At 42.2% G+C, this 18,558-nt stretch overlaps 1 protein-coding gene across 2 annotated transcripts; it reads right to left on the bottom strand.

The window, feature by feature from the left end:
• Window positions 1-414: 414 nt before the first annotated feature.
• Window positions 415-17,564, bottom strand: trappc11 (trafficking protein particle complex subunit 11). 2 transcript variants are annotated; one of them, XM_087846003.1, is made up of 30 exons: window positions 17,217-17,564; window positions 16,504-16,732; window positions 16,163-16,332; window positions 15,994-16,064; window positions 15,780-15,894; window positions 15,597-15,696; window positions 13,377-13,450; window positions 13,173-13,269; window positions 11,133-11,266; window positions 10,743-10,884; window positions 10,481-10,574; window positions 9,935-10,014; window positions 9,035-9,113; window positions 7,750-7,804; window positions 7,414-7,559; window positions 7,072-7,133; window positions 6,756-6,888; window positions 6,423-6,553; window positions 5,354-5,479; window positions 5,083-5,276; window positions 4,847-4,995; window positions 4,642-4,763; window positions 4,424-4,543; window positions 4,254-4,319; window positions 3,091-3,247; window positions 2,896-3,007; window positions 2,719-2,810; window positions 1,212-1,345; window positions 815-982; window positions 415-728 (listed from the first exon to the last, which is right to left on the bottom strand). In XM_087846003.1, exons 2-30 carry the CDS (start codon window positions 16,705-16,707, stop codon window positions 687-689), a joined length of 3,369 nt encoding a protein of 1,122 aa, XP_087702129.1. In that variant the 5' UTR covers window positions 16,708-16,732; window positions 17,217-17,564; the 3' UTR covers window positions 415-686. The 2 variants fall into 2 exon arrangements, with proteins under 2 accessions (XP_087702129.1, XP_087702134.1); XM_087846008.1 differs by having other exon boundaries at window positions 17,376-17,564.
• Window positions 17,565-18,558: the final 994 nt, after the last annotated feature.

The raw sequence follows: 18,558 nt of genomic DNA, 5'->3' as shown, positions 1-18,558 counted from the left end.
CTGCCATTTTTGAACCAGCCAACAAGCTTCAGTGAATTATTAAACTTAATGTGGAAAAAACTGCAATTCCTTTATTGGCCAATTAAAAGTATTTTAATTTTTTTACTGAATTATAAATATGTCTCTTCTAAACTAGTCTAAGAACTAAGAAGCAAAAATGAGCTGGTACCCGTGTGTCTCAGACTCAGTCTCGGGCCCTATTGTTACCTGATCACTTTACTAGTGCTTAAAATCCATGAACCAAAAGAAAATGGGCAATAGCGACAGATGTCTATCTTTTCTATACCGTCTTTCAGTACCAACTAAGCCTTTTCCCACTTCTGAACATTATGACCCTCAACTTCATCGATATAATGCAGACATTTTTAAGTATGTACAATTGTCTCACACTTTCACGGTTGTAGACACAGCAGGTTTCAATCACTTCAGTTTAATCAAATCTTCATCACATCCTATTCATATATTAAACTTTCCTCAAATGTCCATAAAGCTCACATCAGATTCACACACGATCTTAGCTGTTAAATGATCATTGGTGCTCGATGCTTGCTGGTGTTTGGTCAACAGATGATCTAAGCAAATAGTGTCAATAATGTCAATCTCTGTGGTATCATACATCTAGAACAACCTGCAGCACACAATGCTGCTTTTTCTTTGTATTTACAAGAAACACTTTCATTTTCTCCTCAAGCTGCAGCAATGGAGTCATCCAGCTGTCGACCCTGAGGCTGTGGAGAAAGAAACGATGCTTCAGCCCAACAAAGAAAACATCTCCACGGTTACCTTGGTGTTTATGGGTTTCTATGTGTGTTACCTTGACGAAGATTCGCTGGGGCAGGAAGCGTTTCAGGGCTTGAGTACCGAAGTTGGGGCAACGTGGCAGGCTGATGTTGAGCTGTGGTAGTGTTTGGTAACCAGCCATCAGTGGATAGTAGTTATACAGCATCTCCTGCTCTGAACTGGGGAGGATACGGAGACGCACCTACACACACACACACACACACACACACACACACACACACACACACACACACACACACACACACACACACACACACACAGTTTTATATTTACAGATAGATAGAAAACACACACATGCAAGTGCTGCATGAAAATCAGATTTTCAGTACTGATGAAGCACGATGACATCACCAAAACTGTCCATCAATATGACCCGCCCCCCACGATTCCTACAGGCGGCGCAGCTGTACCTGTTTGAGACCAGAAAACATGAAGGCATCGGATGGTTCCACGGCCATCTCCACCTCCTGCACCAGAGCCGTTCTGTTCTCTATGTGGTAACGCACAGGAAGAGACTCCCTGACTCGCCCGAATGACGGTAAATCTATAGCCAAAAACATCAAAACACAACAATGTGACACCACCAACAGCCAACAGAGGTTAACATCTTTCACAATAGCAAATGCAAATAATGAGAACATTTCTTGAATTCTACGTAGTGTATTGGAATTAGGGGTGGGCGATAGAAACGATATAAATTTGGCCAACGATAGAGATTTTGACTATATCACTCTATCGCGATAGCGCATGTTGATGATGTCATCAAGCTGCGCCTGTTTTGGTCAAAAGCATCGCAGCGGCTACAACCATTATCATCTGCATATTATGCCGACAGTCAAAGCAAAGAGATGAAGCACTTTTGAAATATGGGGAAAGCCAAAAACTGCACTTCCTCCACTTCCGTAACATTGATTCATTAATGTTGAATTCTCTCGCAGCTGCTCTGTTCCCATGTTGTTGCAGTATATTAATAACTAACCTCGTATTGTGGATGAATAATCTCAGTTGTTCTCCTGACTGACGTTTGGCCCGTGTACAGCATCCTGCTATGCGATTGCATTTGTCCCTGACCACCAGAATCCCTCACGTTAACTTTTATCAAGTGGAAAAAAGTTGGCGTTCATCCTCCAGCTTCACTGTGCTAATGTTATGCTAACATAGCTGTGTCGCTAGCAATCACGTAGCACAGCATTATATACCAGGTAGTCCAACTTCAGTAACCCTGCAAACGTCACTGCTGTTTAGTTTTCTGTCTTCATTTATGTTGGAAGTGATAACAAAGCTGTACGTTTGAATTAGTTTCAGAAATCTCTCAGTCAGAACATGGTATGAAATGTTTAGGTGGAAGCTAGCGAGCTAACTTCCTGTTAACTTCTAACTCTGTTAAATTTAACAAATTCTGTTTTCATGGATGTTAAACTTAATTGTTACACCTGGTAAAGCAGCAACGCTGACGATTTTATTAAAGATGAAAGAATTTAGACCGTTTTTAACTCTCGGTGTTCTTTGACTTTGGGACCTGAATCTGACGGAGTTTTGGACCCAGATTACTCCGTGAAGCTCCTCACTACGGCAGCCGTAATGCTCTGACAATCCATCAAGCAGTGCGGCTTACCAAAGTTGTACTAAAACATTTTTTAACAGATTTCTGCAGCCAAAATCGGTTCGAGGTCAGTAAGCACAACCAGAATTCATACATAAGGAACACTCTCGATTTTTGAGAAAATTAAAGGATTTTAAGCCTTATAGTGCGGAAAATACGTTATACAGAAGAAAAGAATATATCATGATATATATCGTTACCGCACATGCTTCAAATTATATCGTGATATGAATTTTAGGCCATATCGCCCAGCCCGAATTGGAATATTATCTGTAAAATCAGGAACACTGTGCATGCGATGCTTGCATACTGACCAGCGTGGATGTACAGAGGCACCATCTCCAGGACCACATGAGGCAGACTAACTATAGTCTGGATGAGAGGACCGTCTGGACTGGAGGAGTTTCTGTCAAACAGAGTTTTAGAAGTCTGTTCAAGCCCTCTGAAAACCCAGCAGCAGCATGTCACAGCCTCCATTAACGTGTACGTACCTCCTCCATGATATTAGGTACTGTCCTGTAGCCACCGTGTTATTGACGTTGGTCTGTGGCGGGCATCGGAGACAGAAACACTCACTGGCACACTCCCCTGTTTGTAGAACAACTGAACACGAGCACACACTTTTTACTTTTCAGCGATAAATTTAAACAGGAAATTTTAGGTAACTATTTAAAGTAATCGGGTACCTTCCTGTAACTGTGACCGAAGCTGCGGTGTGTTACTGGTCACAGTAAGAAGCTGCAGAGAAGAGGAAGTCAGGAGGAGAGGCCACGGAGACGACGACACAATGTCGGTCATTAGGAGAAAGGGAATGTCCACTGACACTCGGTCCAATGGCTCAAACTGCAGCAGCACACAGAAGCAGAGACAATAATAATACTTTTTATTAGACTTACTATAAAAAGACTCATTATCGTACTTTAACAGGTGAAATTTATTTAATCGAATGCAAACCAAAGCTCCTGCTTTTCTCTTCACTTTAACCTTTTTCTTACTTATTTGTACTTGCAGTGTTTGTCTGTTTCAGTTTTTCTCCACATAATTTGATTCTAATTCTAAAAGCAGCTGTCATACAAACAGCTTGTTGAGGTAGGTGTATGCTAACTTAGGCTACGTCCACACGTACCCGGGTATTTTTGAAAACGCAGATTTTTCTATGCGTTTGCATCTTTCGTCCACACGTAAACGGCGTTTTCGGTCACTGAACACAGAGATTTTTAAAAACTCCGGCCAGGGTGGATATTTTTGAAAACTCCATTTTTGCATTTATGTGTGGACGAGAAAAACGGAGAAAACGCAGCGTCAAAGGTGTGCGCCTTCTTTGACGTCACACTGTGCGCCACGTTATTGTTTCGGTGAAATGAATTTCTACAATACTGTTAATTGTTCTCTCTGCAGTGTTTAAATGCTTACATATACACACACAGTTACTGTCCCTCCACACATACGACTCGGTTCTGCTTCTATGCCCCAGCTTTGTTTACTTTTTCCCACCGAGGCTTCTAGACTTCTGATTGGCCAACATTTCTGCACGGTTAGGAATATAGCGCCACCTGCTGCTTTGGCATGTTCCTAGCAGCGTTTTCCTTCATTTCTGCCTTTACGTGTGGACGGGATTATTTTTTAAAACGAAAACGGAAAATCTCCGTTTTCAAAAATACCCGTGTACGTGTGGACGTAGCCTTACTCTAATGTAAATGTAATCAGACAAATCTGGATGTTTCTCATTTCCCGCTTTTGTATTTTATGATATTAAGCTTGTGCCCTCTAGCCTTGCCCCCTTAAAGATCCCCTCACACCTCCCTGACTATTAGTAAAGTCCAAGCTAAAATAAAAACTAAATACAAACCTTGGTGGACACAAACTTGACCGAAACCTCAAATGGAACAAGTGTCTCTATGGTTACCGTCTCATCCTGGAGAAGAAGAAAAAAGAGAGGTGTAAAGCAGGAAAACAAATGTTAGCATCTGTTTATCGCTGAGCCGTCTGTTAGCTGTGTGGGTCAGACGAGCTTTCTACCTTGTGACACTTGCACATAATCTGTCGTCCTTCTACGGTGGTGTCGATGGCGTAGGCCACGTGGAACAAGAAGACCCTGGGTCCGGTTGATACACACTTGACATACACGCATTTCTCCAGCTAGAGGCAAACACACAGCTCACAAACTCACATTTCTTCTCTTGCTGTGAAGAACCTGACAGTGTTGGCGTTTTGCGTGGTATGCTGAATTGACTCACCTTTTCACCCGGGTTCAGCTCTCCCAGAGGCACATCGGGGAGCAAAGAAGGCGCGCTGTCATCGCAAAACTTCGATCCGTCAAGTGTCACGTGAGTGGTCTGGCCTAGATTGGCATCCTGACCTGAACAAGCAAACCAGGACAAACGCTAAATTAGCATTCGTATGCTGCTGTATGTTATTGAAACAGTTACATTACCGATGTACCTGGTTTGAGGCCAGCAGTTAATTTAACATCTTTAGCCATGGCCTCCTCCTGTGATTGGACAGTCAGCTTGATGCAGTACATTTCATTGGTGAGCGCAGGCGGCTGGTGGCTCAGCTGAACAGAGATCTTTGGGACTCTGGAGATGATCCTAAACACAAGAAGCATTTCTGTTGATTCGATCCCAGCACGGACACTGCTCAAACTGACGGGTCGGTAACGGCGTTTTCTGACTCACATGGTGCTGTGCTGCACGGTCAGGCTGTCCCAGTCCAGCTCCTGACGTGCTTCGATGTTACGGCCCCAACGCCGTGAACACCTGCTGGCCTGCAAGGCTTCCTGTGCAGACGCAGCGTCTCCACCTGCTCCTCTCCAGCTCACAAACACACAGCGACCACCGTCGCCACCCAGCATCACCTCGATACCCGTCATCTATAACAACACACATATTAATCAATGTTTCTATCCATGTCTCTCTCTCGCAATCACAAACAAAAACTTCTCCTTACCTCGATCTTCTTACCAACATCTTCGGTTTTTGCCACAAAACTGAAGTTGTAGCAGGTGGTTTTTCCTGGTAATAGACTCATGGCCTCCTGGCCCGACCACTCTGCCACACACCACTGGTTATACTCCTAATAAACAAAAACACCTTCATACGTCACATACAATACCCATCAGTGTTTTATGGCTCAGGGACAGGAAGCTAAGCTACTGCAGTATAACCATGAAGAACAGTGAACATAAGGTTTGTTATTTCAGTCACAGCTGTCTGAACTAAAACGAGGTGAACATGAACGAGTCTGGGTTGATTACTGCAGACGTTTTTGAACTAACCATGGTGACCATGCAACATAGATACTGATAATTACAGAAGTAAATAAACACAAGACCAAGGCTACGTCCACACGTACCCGGGTATTTTTGAAAACACAGATTTTTCTATGCGTTTGCACCTTTCGTCCACACGTAAACGGCGTTTTCGGTCACTGAAAACGGAGATTTCTAAAAACTCAGTTTTTGCATTTACGTGTGGATGAGAAAAACGGAGAAAACGCAGCGTCAAAGGTGTGCGCCTTTTTTGACGTCACACTGTGCGCCACGTTATTGTTTCGGTGAAATGAATTTCTACAATACTGTTACTGTTAATTGTTCTCTCTGCAGTGTTTAAATGCTTACATATACACACACAGTTACTGTCCCTCCACACATACGACTCGGTTCTGCTTCTATGCCCCAGCTTTGTTTACTTTTTCCCACCGAGGCTTCTAGACTTCTGATTGGCCAACATTTCTACACGGTTAGGAATATAGCGCCACCTGCTGCTTTGGCATGTTCCTAGCAGCGTTTTCCTTCATTTCTGCCTTTAAGTGTGGACGGGGTTATTTTTTAAAACGAAAACGGAAAATCTCAGTTTTCAAAAATACCCGTGTACGTGTGGACGTAGCCTGAATGTGCTCAGTTTGTGTGGACTGAGTGCACACCAGCTCACCTGAAGCTGCTTTTGTGGGACGCTGTACAGACAAAGCGCTCCAAGCTGACATCACACCTGGAGGTAGAGATACAAACAGCACGTACCTGGTTACTGAGGCTGACAGCTAGCTTGCTGAAAGACACGGGATGAGGGCAGTCAGCTCGGAGGAAGACCTGCAGTTGGACAGGCTGGTCCACGTGGAAACTGGGAGACTGGAATTTGGCTTTACACTGGACTGGAGTAAGAAACAAAGGACAGCTAATATAACCCATTTATAAAGAGATACAGAAGAATGCTGCATCAACTTATTACTTAAGAAGGATCTCAGTTTATACTAAACCCAGTATCGTTCGTCAGCATGCACCTTTTCTTCCTGCCATGTAAACGATAAAAGAGGAACTAAAACCCTGTTTTGAGCGAATCGTGTGTTTACTAACTGAATGGGATGTAGTCTTGCACTTCTATAGTTAGTTCGTTCGATCCAGCCAAAGCCATGCGGTCATTCCACAAAGACCTGGCAGCAGTGACAGAAGACGGATCACACTCCGGCTCAGCATCTGGGACCTCGTTCTGGAAATTAAAATATGTGGATGCATCAATTTTGACTTGACCTCTGCTTAGCTACTCTGAGCTTTACAACACAGCTACAAACTGCAGCTTTTAAGCATTTCATTCCTACGAAACACACTACAATTATATTAACGTTTGAAATCCACAACATGATTATTAGATTGGTGGAAACCTTCAGCTCACCGTGAGGACTTTGATGAGATTCCTCTCAATCCTTGACTTTTGCTCCTCCTTGAGGGTGGAAGCTAAAAGACAAGATCAGCGTGAGTCTTCTGATCTGATATTATTCAGTTTTCCACTCAAACGTCATGTTTGATATTTTAAACATCCTTGGACAGTTGCAACAAATTTCTCAGATTTACCAAACGCAATGTTCAGAGCTGCTAAACAAAAGAAGGAAAAGTGTCAGCAGCAGTTTCTAACACCACCCCACAGATTAAATGATTGTGTTTTATTTGGCATCTTTTGTTCTTTAACTATTCCTGATGTTTTGTCGTAGAGTTTTCAGTTCCGTCTTTTTCTCACCTCGGCCCAGCAGCTCCATACAGTAGATAACGTAGTCCTTAATACTAGCCATCAGATAAGCACAGCGTAGAGCTGTGGTCAATATGGCTGTCAGGAGACCCCACCATCGCTCTGTGCGATAGTCACACATCACATAGTCCAACAGCCTGATAAGAAAACACACACAAATGAAACACACAATTCTTCACACAGCCTGCTTTCTAAGATTGAGAGGTAAAAAGTTCTGTTCCCCTCGTGTGATGAATTTGTGAGATTCTGGGTGTGACGTGTCCCGCTCTCAGCTTCTATATCAAAATAAAAGTGGGATGTAACTTGGAAAAGCTGTGTCTCACTTACTTCAGCGCCTTGGTGTAGTCTTTTGCATGGTAGTATTCCTCTCCCATCTGCACCACTACAAAAGATACACACAGTGAGACGAGGTGAAACAACACAAAGCGCAAATAAAAAAACCTGTAACACAACAGCTGCGAACTGCAACATGGTCATTAGGGCTGCCACGATTAGTCGACTAGTCACGATTACGTCGACTATCAAAATCGTCGACGACTGATTTAATAGTCGACGCGTCGTTTGAAGCTTTGTAAGCTCACAAAAGACGCAGGAATAAGTAGTAGGATTTAAGAGTGTAATAACGGACTGAAACAGAAGATGGCAGCACTGCATGTACAAGGATGCCAGCTGCCGTTAAACCCCGAAGAAGAAGAAGTAGCTCTGTCCCAGAATTCACAGCGCAGCCCAGCTCAGTTTCCAACAATGGCGGCAGCTAGTTAGCTTTAATATTACTCTTATTATTCTTTCTGGGTCACAAAATAAACGTTTAACATATTTTCAGGCGAGAATGTAGCTGTGTAAACCTCAAATATCTGCTCAGTTTATCAAGACACCACATATTTTCAAAAGCGCTCCGACGTTTTCGAAGACGTCTGTTACCCACTAGCTCGATAGCTAGCCGGGGGCTAGGCTCACTAGAGCCGTGAGAACACCGGACTCCCGGCAAATCGTTTTCAAACCCACCGCCGTCTTTTGCTACTCAGGTTAAACATGATATATAAGTCACTTAGATAACTTAAAAATGTTATTGTTTGGCTTTTTTTTAGTATTTTATTTGTTCCTGAGTAAATCGGTTTGGCTGAGATTAAAGTTATAGTTTTTACACAGCTGAATAAACATCAAGCTGACAGCTGATTATCAGAAGTGTGAGATGCTGGAGAATATACTCCGGTGTCCTGTTATATTTTAGATAGCAAGGAGTTTATTAAACTTCACCGAAACAATCTGCAAATTTCATTAAAATTTAACAAACTATCATCTTGTCTTTATTTTTAGTTAGCACATACCTTAAACACTTAAAGCTGTAAGCTAATGATAGTTATATAAGAGCAGATGCTGCTGGTGCAATAAGCTGTACGTTTTAGGTCAAAATGGATGATGATCTGATTAGTGACTAATCGCAAAAATAATCGGTGACTAGTCGACTATCAAAATAATCATTTGTGGCAGCCCTAGTGGTCATATTAAAAAAATCACCACAGTGTCGATGTTCTTTATATACTACAGGGATTGGAACATGTCCACCTGTAAGAAGGTAACCCAGCGACTATAAAATGCTAATCATACGCACTGAGGTGGCTCTTCATTCGAGGACACTTGTACTTCTTAAACTGGGCGACGGCGTTGCTGAGAAGTGCTATTATCAGCTCCTGCAGGGGCAGAGACACCAGAGGTATCGTGTTTAATTCAACCTGACAGGAACTAGAAGTAAACACAATTATGAGAATGACACAACAAAGAATCAAAGCTGAATGTTCATGTCTCTGTGTAAAGCATTTTCTGCTCTAGCTGGGATAATGCGTCACATACAGAGCAGCCTATCATTTTCTCTGTACAAACAGGACCTCAGCATACGATGTGCCAACACATTTAGATTCCCGCAACACAAAAACACACAATTTCTACATTTTTCTTGCTGTATTTAAGAATTCTACACCTTTGAGTATCTTCAATAGTACCAAGAAAAGCTGCTGTTGTAGAAAACAAACCAATCACAGATCTTTATAGGGATTGGCGTTCTGAAAAACTCAATAATCGAACCCAAAGTGCGCTTCACCTGATTTCAGACGACCAACTGTACCTTTAGGTAACATTTTCTCATGGATCAACCACTTTTCCCAATAATGTCTGAACCTTTTAAAAGGCTGCACACTGACTTCTGTGGGCGTGTGAAGGATGCACGATGAAAGGATGTCAGTGTCTCCCTTTTAACGAGCAACATCATCGTATCACTAACATAAACAAATGATCAGCTCCCAGAACAACAAACTCTACATTTTAAGCTACTTCACAAACCAAGCTGGTCATTTTCAAATGATTTTATCAGCTACCATTACTAAACATCACTGGCATGTTACAAATAGGCTAGTTTAGCTTCATATGTCAGGCTGAGGGTGTGTGTCATTAATAACAATGATTTTTGTTTAAATAAGCAGGACTAAAGCAGTAAAATATTGCTGTGTGCTCTTACAGAATGTGGTACATCTCTCTCTTTAACCTGCAGAGCCAGAATCCCCGTCTTCTCTTTTTCAGCATCTGGAGGATCAATACCTGGAAGTGAAGTGATACAGACGTAATTACTGAACAAACTTGACATTAAGGTTCATTTTGGAAGGTTTCAATTAGAAGTAGAGGTACACGCAGCATCAGACAGCAGAAGGGTCCTCTCATAAGCTTTCTAAAAGCACGTTGGATGTGTTACACGTGACCACAATAAAAGATTTAGACAAGATCACTCAGGACCTAACAGCTAATTAAAGTGTGCTCTTTACTTCAGAGAAGCCAGCTGTTGACCTTTACCATAGGGCTGTGTACACGTGTCCTCACAACAAGATAAAGGAAATGTAAACAAAATATGGCCAAATGTAGAAACTCAAAACAGCTTAATCACATACTGTCAAGTCTCAGCTACCGTACATAATACTGCACAAGCACTGTTGTGTGAATTTGTGAATGAAGCAGTAATGAACATTAACACAGTGAGGCCAGCAGTGTTGTGTATTCCATGTCAACATACTCTGTTGTCCCTGTCTCCAAGGTCTCTGGCCATAGAAATCCAGTCCTGCGCCTTGGGTGTCCAGAGGGTCGGGGGAGGGGTAACTTGCACCAGCCTAGAACAACCGACCAATAAAACGATTAAGCTGAGTTTTATATGTAATATGATCATTAGAAACCTAAAGGAAGTTACGATTCAGTTGCACTTTAAAGCGGCGAGTTGATGCTATCTTTGGTGTTGCTGGTACATTGAGGCATAGTTGCAGTAGCTGTACCACCATCACCTGACAGAGCTGCTGTGCCAGCTGCTTCCTGTCCTGACTGTAGCACGCAGCCTGCTGGTAGTAAAATCCAGGGTTCTGGGTCTGGATTGCAGTCAGTCCCAACTTTATAGCTTCATCAAACAGTTCCCCAAATGACTGGAACCTGAAGGGGCAAAGTCGTACAGACACGATGTATGGATGTGCATTATGAATAAACATGAGTCCTTTGTCGAATTTACTGCGTTCATGTACACTCATTAGAGGACAGGTGTGGGCCTTTTCACTGTGGAGTTTGCATGTTCACAATTAACATATTTTTATTATAAGGTTTAATCACTTCATCTTGTTCCATACAGAGGGTGATGGACATGTGTAATTTCTGTGTGTTCATATCCAATGAGCGTATCTCACTGTTTAGACATCCACGCAGAGTGCTCAAAGGCTAGTTCAGCGCTGCCGATCTTCTTCTTACACAGGTCGATGTGCTTTCTGAACTGGGCTATAGCATCTAGAGGAGTGTTATGCTGGAAACACAGGCGGCAGATCTGCAGACACCGAGAACAGGAGAGAAACATAAAGGGAGAAGTGTCACAAAAAGTACCGTTTGGTTTATAGTATAGTTGGGAGCAATGTTCCCTCTAAGCTGCGCACTGCTGACACGTCTCTGCGCACAGAAAGAATCTAACCTGAAATGAAATTAAAATAAATTCTTTAACAATTCTGTTTTGCAGTGTTAGTCAGTAAGTGACTGGCTGATTAGAACGATGCCACCTTATTGCATAGTCCAGCCAATGATGCGATTTAAGCGGCTGATGTGGAGTGAAGCCACGTTAATGACGTGTACAACCATTGGAGATGTGAGCAGGACAGACGGAACAACTGACGGACAAAGTGTGGACTTTATACCAGTTTTTAAATTGTGTTGATCGGCCACGTAAAACCAGAGTTATGATAAAAATATATGCAATGTTTGTTTTTCTTCCTGAATACTGTCGTTGTTTATATTTACTGCAGGAAGAAACTGTGAAAATAGCGTTTTATAAGGAAAACGCTCGAAAGCCTGTGAGCAAAAACAAAATAAAAAAACCCCGCCCTTTCTTATTGGTCGAAAAATGTACCATGTCGACCAATCAAAACATGGCATTTGTTGTTTAGGGAGGGAGGAAGTTTTAGGAGTGACGGCGTGTTTTGAGATGTGAGAGATTTGCGACGTTTAGCGCAAATCTTGTGTAGTTAGTGTGTAGTTAGTGTGTAGTTAGTGTGTAGTTAGTGTGTAGTGTAGTCAGTAGTGTTGTTGTGTGTGTGAACAATGAGGCGACTGCTGAGTGTTACAGGTGTTACAGCAGTGACACATCTGCTGCTGTCAGGCCTGCAGGTATCAGGCTGTTGTTCTCCTTCATCTCATAGTGACACAAATTATTTTTTGGAGTGGCACAAATCATTTGTGTGGCATCAGATTTGATGCAGAACAGCTGATTGTTCTGTAAATAGTTTGAAATGTTTATTTAAAAAACGTCTTGGCTGCATTTTTAGGTAAACAGCTGCAAAAACTTTGTTGTTTGCAAAACTCAGTTACTTTTTTGAAGAAGTAACTATATAATTAATTTCCCAACATTGGTCTTTATTTACTGTATTTTGCAGACGGAGTTACAGACTCTCTCCCAGACCACAGACTCATAATACAAGTCAGAGTTTTATTTAAAAAATAAAAAAAAAAGAAAAGAAAATAAAGAAAGTTGTGTTTTCAAAATTGGAGTTCAAGTTATTTTTACTTCCAATAGTGTTAACATGCTACACAGGTCAGGAACAAGATTTTGTTTTAATTTTCATTGTAAGTGGGATAAAGCAGTTAATTAAAACAGTCTAACATAAATGCTGTAATTTGATTATTTTAATAAACATGTAACTTGGATGATTCGATGCTGGCGTGACCACAGCGCACACGTCTGCTGTTGCTCACAGTGGTCCAAGTGTCCACTCAGGGAGTTTGTGTGTTCGCTCAGACACATGAAACATTAGAGGGAACGTTGGTTGGGAGTGTGTTCACCAGGACTGTTTGATTCATTCCTTGTTGTTGGCTTTTTATGCTAAACATCTGCCCCCTGTTCTATTACTTGGCACTTGGTTGTTTTTGTGGCAAACTCTGATCTCCTTTTTGGATTTACACCAACTCCGCTAACTTGAACTGCAACCACGACAGTAGCTGACATTAACTGCTACCTGGAGGGCCCGACACTTCACCACGTGGGGAACAAATTCACGCAGCCAAGAGCGTGTATTTGTAGTTGCTCAAGTTCCTGTTCATGCTCAAGTCGTTTGTCACAAATGACACACGTGTGCACAGACATCGCTACTAATGTTGAGTAATTTAAAGACATGAATATGACACAAAGTCAGATCCACTGCTGTTTATCTGAAGAACAGTTACACAGAGGACAAGCACGACTGTACCTTGTAGTTGATGAATCCAGCCATCGTTTTGATCTCCAACATGTTGGTCTCATGTGATCGGAGCTCATGCACAAGACTGTAGGCAGTTCTGTAATACCTGCAGACACAAACACACAAGATAAACTGATCAGCTATTATTTAGGACGCTGACTACAGGGTTGATCTGTTTTAGCACCTATTGTGAATCTCAGGACACGCACTTACTTGAGAGCATTTTGGGTGTCCTGCTTCAGTTCACTGAAGAAAGCGATTTTAAACTGATGCCTGACAAACAGCAGCTGCGAACACAGAGATTAGAAAGCTGTTCAAACGCAATGACTTCATCTTTTGAGCCAGGAAAGTTTTGTCACATGATAGTAGTACCGTAATTGTCGGGCTACAAGCCGCTACTTTTTGCACAAGCTTTGAACTCTGCGGCTTTTAGTCAGGTGCGTCTTTTCTAAGGATTGTCCATGATGTCTGTGATATCGTAAGAGGTTTTTTTTTGTTTGTTCCGCTGTTGTACGGCACTACGTTGCCTGGTGGAAGGGCATGTGATCAGACACACAGTATCGGGGTTCAAGAGTGGTATGTTGGTCACATGTCCATCCGCCAGGCAACGTAGTGCCGTACAAGTACCGCGAAAAACAAACTTCAAAGTAGCGCTACGCGTTCAGCGGGAGGCGTGGATGACGAGCGGCGATAAACTTGCGAAAAGCAAGTTATGCCCAACTCCACCGGTGGATTCTGACAGCGTGGAAAAGTGTGAAAACATCCATGATCACCAACGGATTTCGAAGGGCTGGACTGCTGCATGATGGAGAGGAGGACACCGCCACGGCCCTTCTGAGGGTGTTCGACTCTGACACTGACAACGAGGATTTGTTTGGTTGTGAAAGTGACAACGAAGGAGAGAAGCGGAGAGTGGAGGACGAAGCCATCCTGAGCCTGTTCTTATCCGACACTGGAGAAGAGGACTTTGGTGGTTTTAGTGCAGGAAGAAGAGAAAGATGGTGAATGACTGACTTTTCTTCTTGTTAAAGCCGTGTCACTGCACCTGAGCCTAAAAGGTAGGCCGAATCCATTTTTCTGGTGTGCTGTAGGTTATTGTTATGTACTACATTTGTTACTCGTTTATGAAGCACAGTACATGTTTGGTACTTGTATTTACCAGTACTTGTACATATACCTAAAAAGTTATGCAAATATGTACCCGTAACTTGTTTTTCAAAATATTAATAAAAGGGGTGTGTCTCCAAACAGCCATCTCTTTCCTGACAATTCGCTTTGTGCAGATTCTCTTACATATGATAAGTCAACATTGAAACACCTGCGGCTTTTAGTCAGGTGCAGCTAATGTATGCACAAAACAGGATTTTCCCCTGATTTTAGCTTGTGCGGCTAATATTCAGGTGCGCTTTGTAGTCCGGGAAATACGGTAGTTCTCCTACAATCGAGACATCGAGGGTGAGCTAGGAATCAAACTCAAAACAGCTTTGTGTTAACTGGCTCAACAAAACCTTAAACCCTGGTCAGATACCACCTTTCTTTGTGATCTCAGGCTTTTTGCTTTAGGCTTTGCTCACACAAAGGAGTGTTTAATGAATCAATAAAGCTCTTCTTTAATCATTAGTTAATATGGATTAAACGAGTGCTGCCTACTTCATTCAGTAAAAACAAAAAAAAGGCAAGAGTGCTGCTACAAATGAAGCAACAGAGCAATGCTGGTAAGAGTAAACTGAACACGTGATACTCAAGAAGTGGATTCAGTCTGGTACCGTCACATAATGTATGAGGGGGTCGAAATAACTTCAGTAACCGGCCAGATCATGAATGCATTTTCTAACCTGTGTCGTTTTCACTGTTATTCCAACAGTGTAAGGCATACTTGCACTGTCAGGAAATGCAAAAAAAGCTCACTGAGTGCAGGCAGCACCACAGCATAGGCCATAGAAGACAACAGGAAAAGCCAGTATTCCACACTCAGCATGTTAACTGGTTTCTAAATGGTCCGTCTACAACCTCTGACTGTAGAGTTACCATTTTCAAATAGTGCTGGTCTGATGATCAGATGCGATGCTTGCTCAATTAGCCACATGACAAGCTGCCAACCACAGAATACTTGGTGTGATCTTCTCCTTCCTAACTGAGACAATTTAATGTTAGCAGAAGAGGAACTAATGACAGAAAAATGGATGTGCATAGAAGAGGGCAGTAACAATATCGTAGAGTCATCACAGCTCGACTGATTATTTAAAAGATATAATTCCTGCATGCATCCTGTTTGTGCAGTTTCTGCTGTGCACTGAGCATTTTGATAGATTCATTGTTTGCATAGCACCTACAGCTGCTGTGTAACAAACAAACGAAAGGATCAGAAACAGCTCGAGACCTTTCATGTATCCATTCACTGCTCATGGAGGAACATGAAGAACATATTCATACCTGGTGGGTTGTCTTGTTGAGGAACTCTTTGTGAGATTTGACACGCCGAATCTCAGTGTAATAATAGGTCTGAGCATGTTCGTAGAACGCGTTCTCCAACCTTTACAATCACACCAAAAAGATGCTCAGTGAAAACACAATCTTCACTTTAAATCAGGTCACCGGCTCAGTCGTTGTAGGTACCTTATAATGTAGCCCACTAAGTGGTCAGTGTGAGGGAGAACAAAGAGGCTCTTGCCAGACAGATCACAGGCGTGGCAGAGAGCTTGTGCCCGCTCTGATGCTACCAGGTCCTCTCCTGTGAAACAAAGATGTTTCAGGTTTGTTTTGTTTTGCATGACTGTGAAATAAAAAAAGCTGCCATGAGCACATATTGTTATTTTGTAGAAGGCTCTACCTGGAGGCAGAGGAGTTTTCTTCTGGATTAAAACCACAGCCACTTTGGTGTTTCTACCCTGAAGACTGGTCCTAAAGGTAGACAAATGCCACACAACGGAAAAAACTCACTACACATTTCCGAGAAAAAAAAACCCCCAAAGGCATTTCACAAATTTCATTTCACCCACCTAACAATCTCCACTTTAGTTGCACATTCAGACTGTTTCTCTTTCCACTGCGGGTCATCCCAGTCCAATTCATAGAACAGGACTACAAGAGCAGGTACCAGGTTTAAATGTTTGTTCATCCAGCCGGTTTTCAGGATGCCTTTAGGGATGTACCACTCATATGATGTTCGCTAGGCACAGAAAACAGTATTGTTGATAGCGGTTAGTGTTTTCCTACATTTTAGGAGTGATGCTGTGATTTGCAAGTGTGAAAACGACATTCAAGTAATAGTTTGAGTTTTACTGGGATATAATATAGTGTAAATTTCAACTTGTCAAAGATTTCTCAAGCTGCAGCTCACCTTAGTGCGACATTTTGGGTACTCGTGGTCTCCTGGTAGCACTTTGAAAGAGATAGGGACTCTGTCAGCGCGACGATTGGCACAGAAGGCATCCCAAATGGCCCGGTGCACAGCATTGTATACCACATCCAGGCCAGTCAAAGCCACAAATGCCATGGGCCGGCAACATAGCTCTGGAGGAAGCTCCCACTGGGACCCTGCCATCCTGATGGTTCAACAACAGATACACCTACACAAAAAAGGGCAATATCACTGCAGCAGCGTCAGATAGCCCCATACATCAAGCCTACAGTTGAATCAACAATGGTCAATTATTTCCAATCAATACTCCGTGTTTCAACAGTTTGGTGATGGAAAAAGAATGAATGTATGTAAAATATATTTTTCGCAATCACAACGAAATTCAAGAGGAACCGCTGAAGATGAACGCAGGCAGAGTTGGGACACGCAGCTGAGTATAACAAGTATTTACAGTATACGAAACAAAGCTCGACGCTTTTGAAGGAAGAAAGTAAACAGACAGGTCTCTCATTTATACAAAAATAGGTTAAATGCGGACAGCACTGTATATATTCTGACGGCCAGAAAAATACAATACAAATACAGACGCCTTAAGACAGAAGCGGAACTGAAACATGATTCGGCTAACGTTAGTGACACTGCATTTAGCGTCCGTAATAAAACACATACAGAATCACGAGACGACAACATACCTCAGTGCATCACTTCAAATGAATTTGTTAGGGGCTGAGCTCAGCAAGCCTGGTTAAGTTAGCTAACTGTACTTTATGTACTGTTAGCAGATCACTAGCGTTATCGTACAAGGTTAACGCTTAGCGTTAGCTAGCCAATGGGCGAGGTTGCAAATGTACCTACTACACATACACCAGGTTTAGTTCCACACTGCGTGACTTCTTTCTAGCTAAATTCTACCTCCGGTCACCACAAGAACACGATGTGTCAACCTCGAAAAGCTAGAAAATGACAGCTACTCTAGAAGCGATTGCTGAAGGAACAACAAACTCCAGCTAGTTAGCGGTCTAGCAGAAGTTCAATATCACTTCCGGTGCGACTTTTCAAAATTAAAGTGCCGTTGAGTTTTTTGTGGTTTGTTCAGTCAGGTGACGTTTTTTTGTTTGTTTTACAAGAAAGTGAAATGAGAAAAAATAATATAAGGATACCAATGAAGGCTCTTCACAAAACCTATACAAAGAAATCTGCTCAATGTCATATTAGAAAATTATGTTTTAGACATGATACACTGAAGAAATAAACGACTTTGATTATTTGAATTATATTTTATATAATAACAGTATATTATTTTCATGCCTTCTTCCTTTAAAGGTTGCCACAGTGGATTATCTTCCTCCATCTCACTCTTTCTCTTGCATTCATCCATAAACATTCTCTGCAGCGTTCCTCTTTTACTCCTGTTTGGCAGCTCCAACCTTTGCCCAACATATCCACTATCTCTGCTCCATACATGTCCCAAACATCTCAGCCTTGCTTCCCTAACATTGCCTCCAAACCACCCAAACCTGAGCTGTCTGACTGATATAATAAATAAGTCTCACCATCTTCAGGCATCACCCCCACTGTTATATGATAAGTATGATATTTAGCATGTCATTGCAGTCTACTGTAATATCTAAAGGATATATTGTGGTGTGAAAAGTGTTTGCTCCCTTCCTGATTTCCTTGGATGTTTGTCACAAACAAATGTTTCCAATCATCAAACAAATTACAATATAAGACAAAAATAACACAAGTACACACAAAATACAGTGTTTAAATGAAGGTGTTTATTATTAGGCAAAAAAAACCCCCAAACCTACATGCATGATTGTTTTTATTCAGCCACATTTTTGAGTCTGAACCGTGTTTTTAAGGTCACGCCATCTCCCACACCAACCGGCCGCAGCAGATGGCCCCGCCCCTCCTGAGCCTGGTTCTGCTGGAAGTTTCTTCCTGTTAAAAGGGAGTTTTTTCTTCCCACTGTCGTCAAAGTGCTGCTCATAGGGGGTCATATGATTGTTGGGCTTTTCTCTGTATCTA

This window comes from Neolamprologus brichardi, chromosome 2 (genome assembly GCF_056152115.1).
Source record: "Neolamprologus brichardi isolate AB-2024 chromosome 2, ASM5615211v1, whole genome shotgun sequence".
In the NCBI taxonomy this organism is placed as follows: Eukaryota; Metazoa; Chordata; class Actinopteri; order Cichliformes; family Cichlidae; genus Neolamprologus; species Neolamprologus brichardi.
This window is presented reverse-complemented; position numbering and strand designations above follow the sequence as displayed.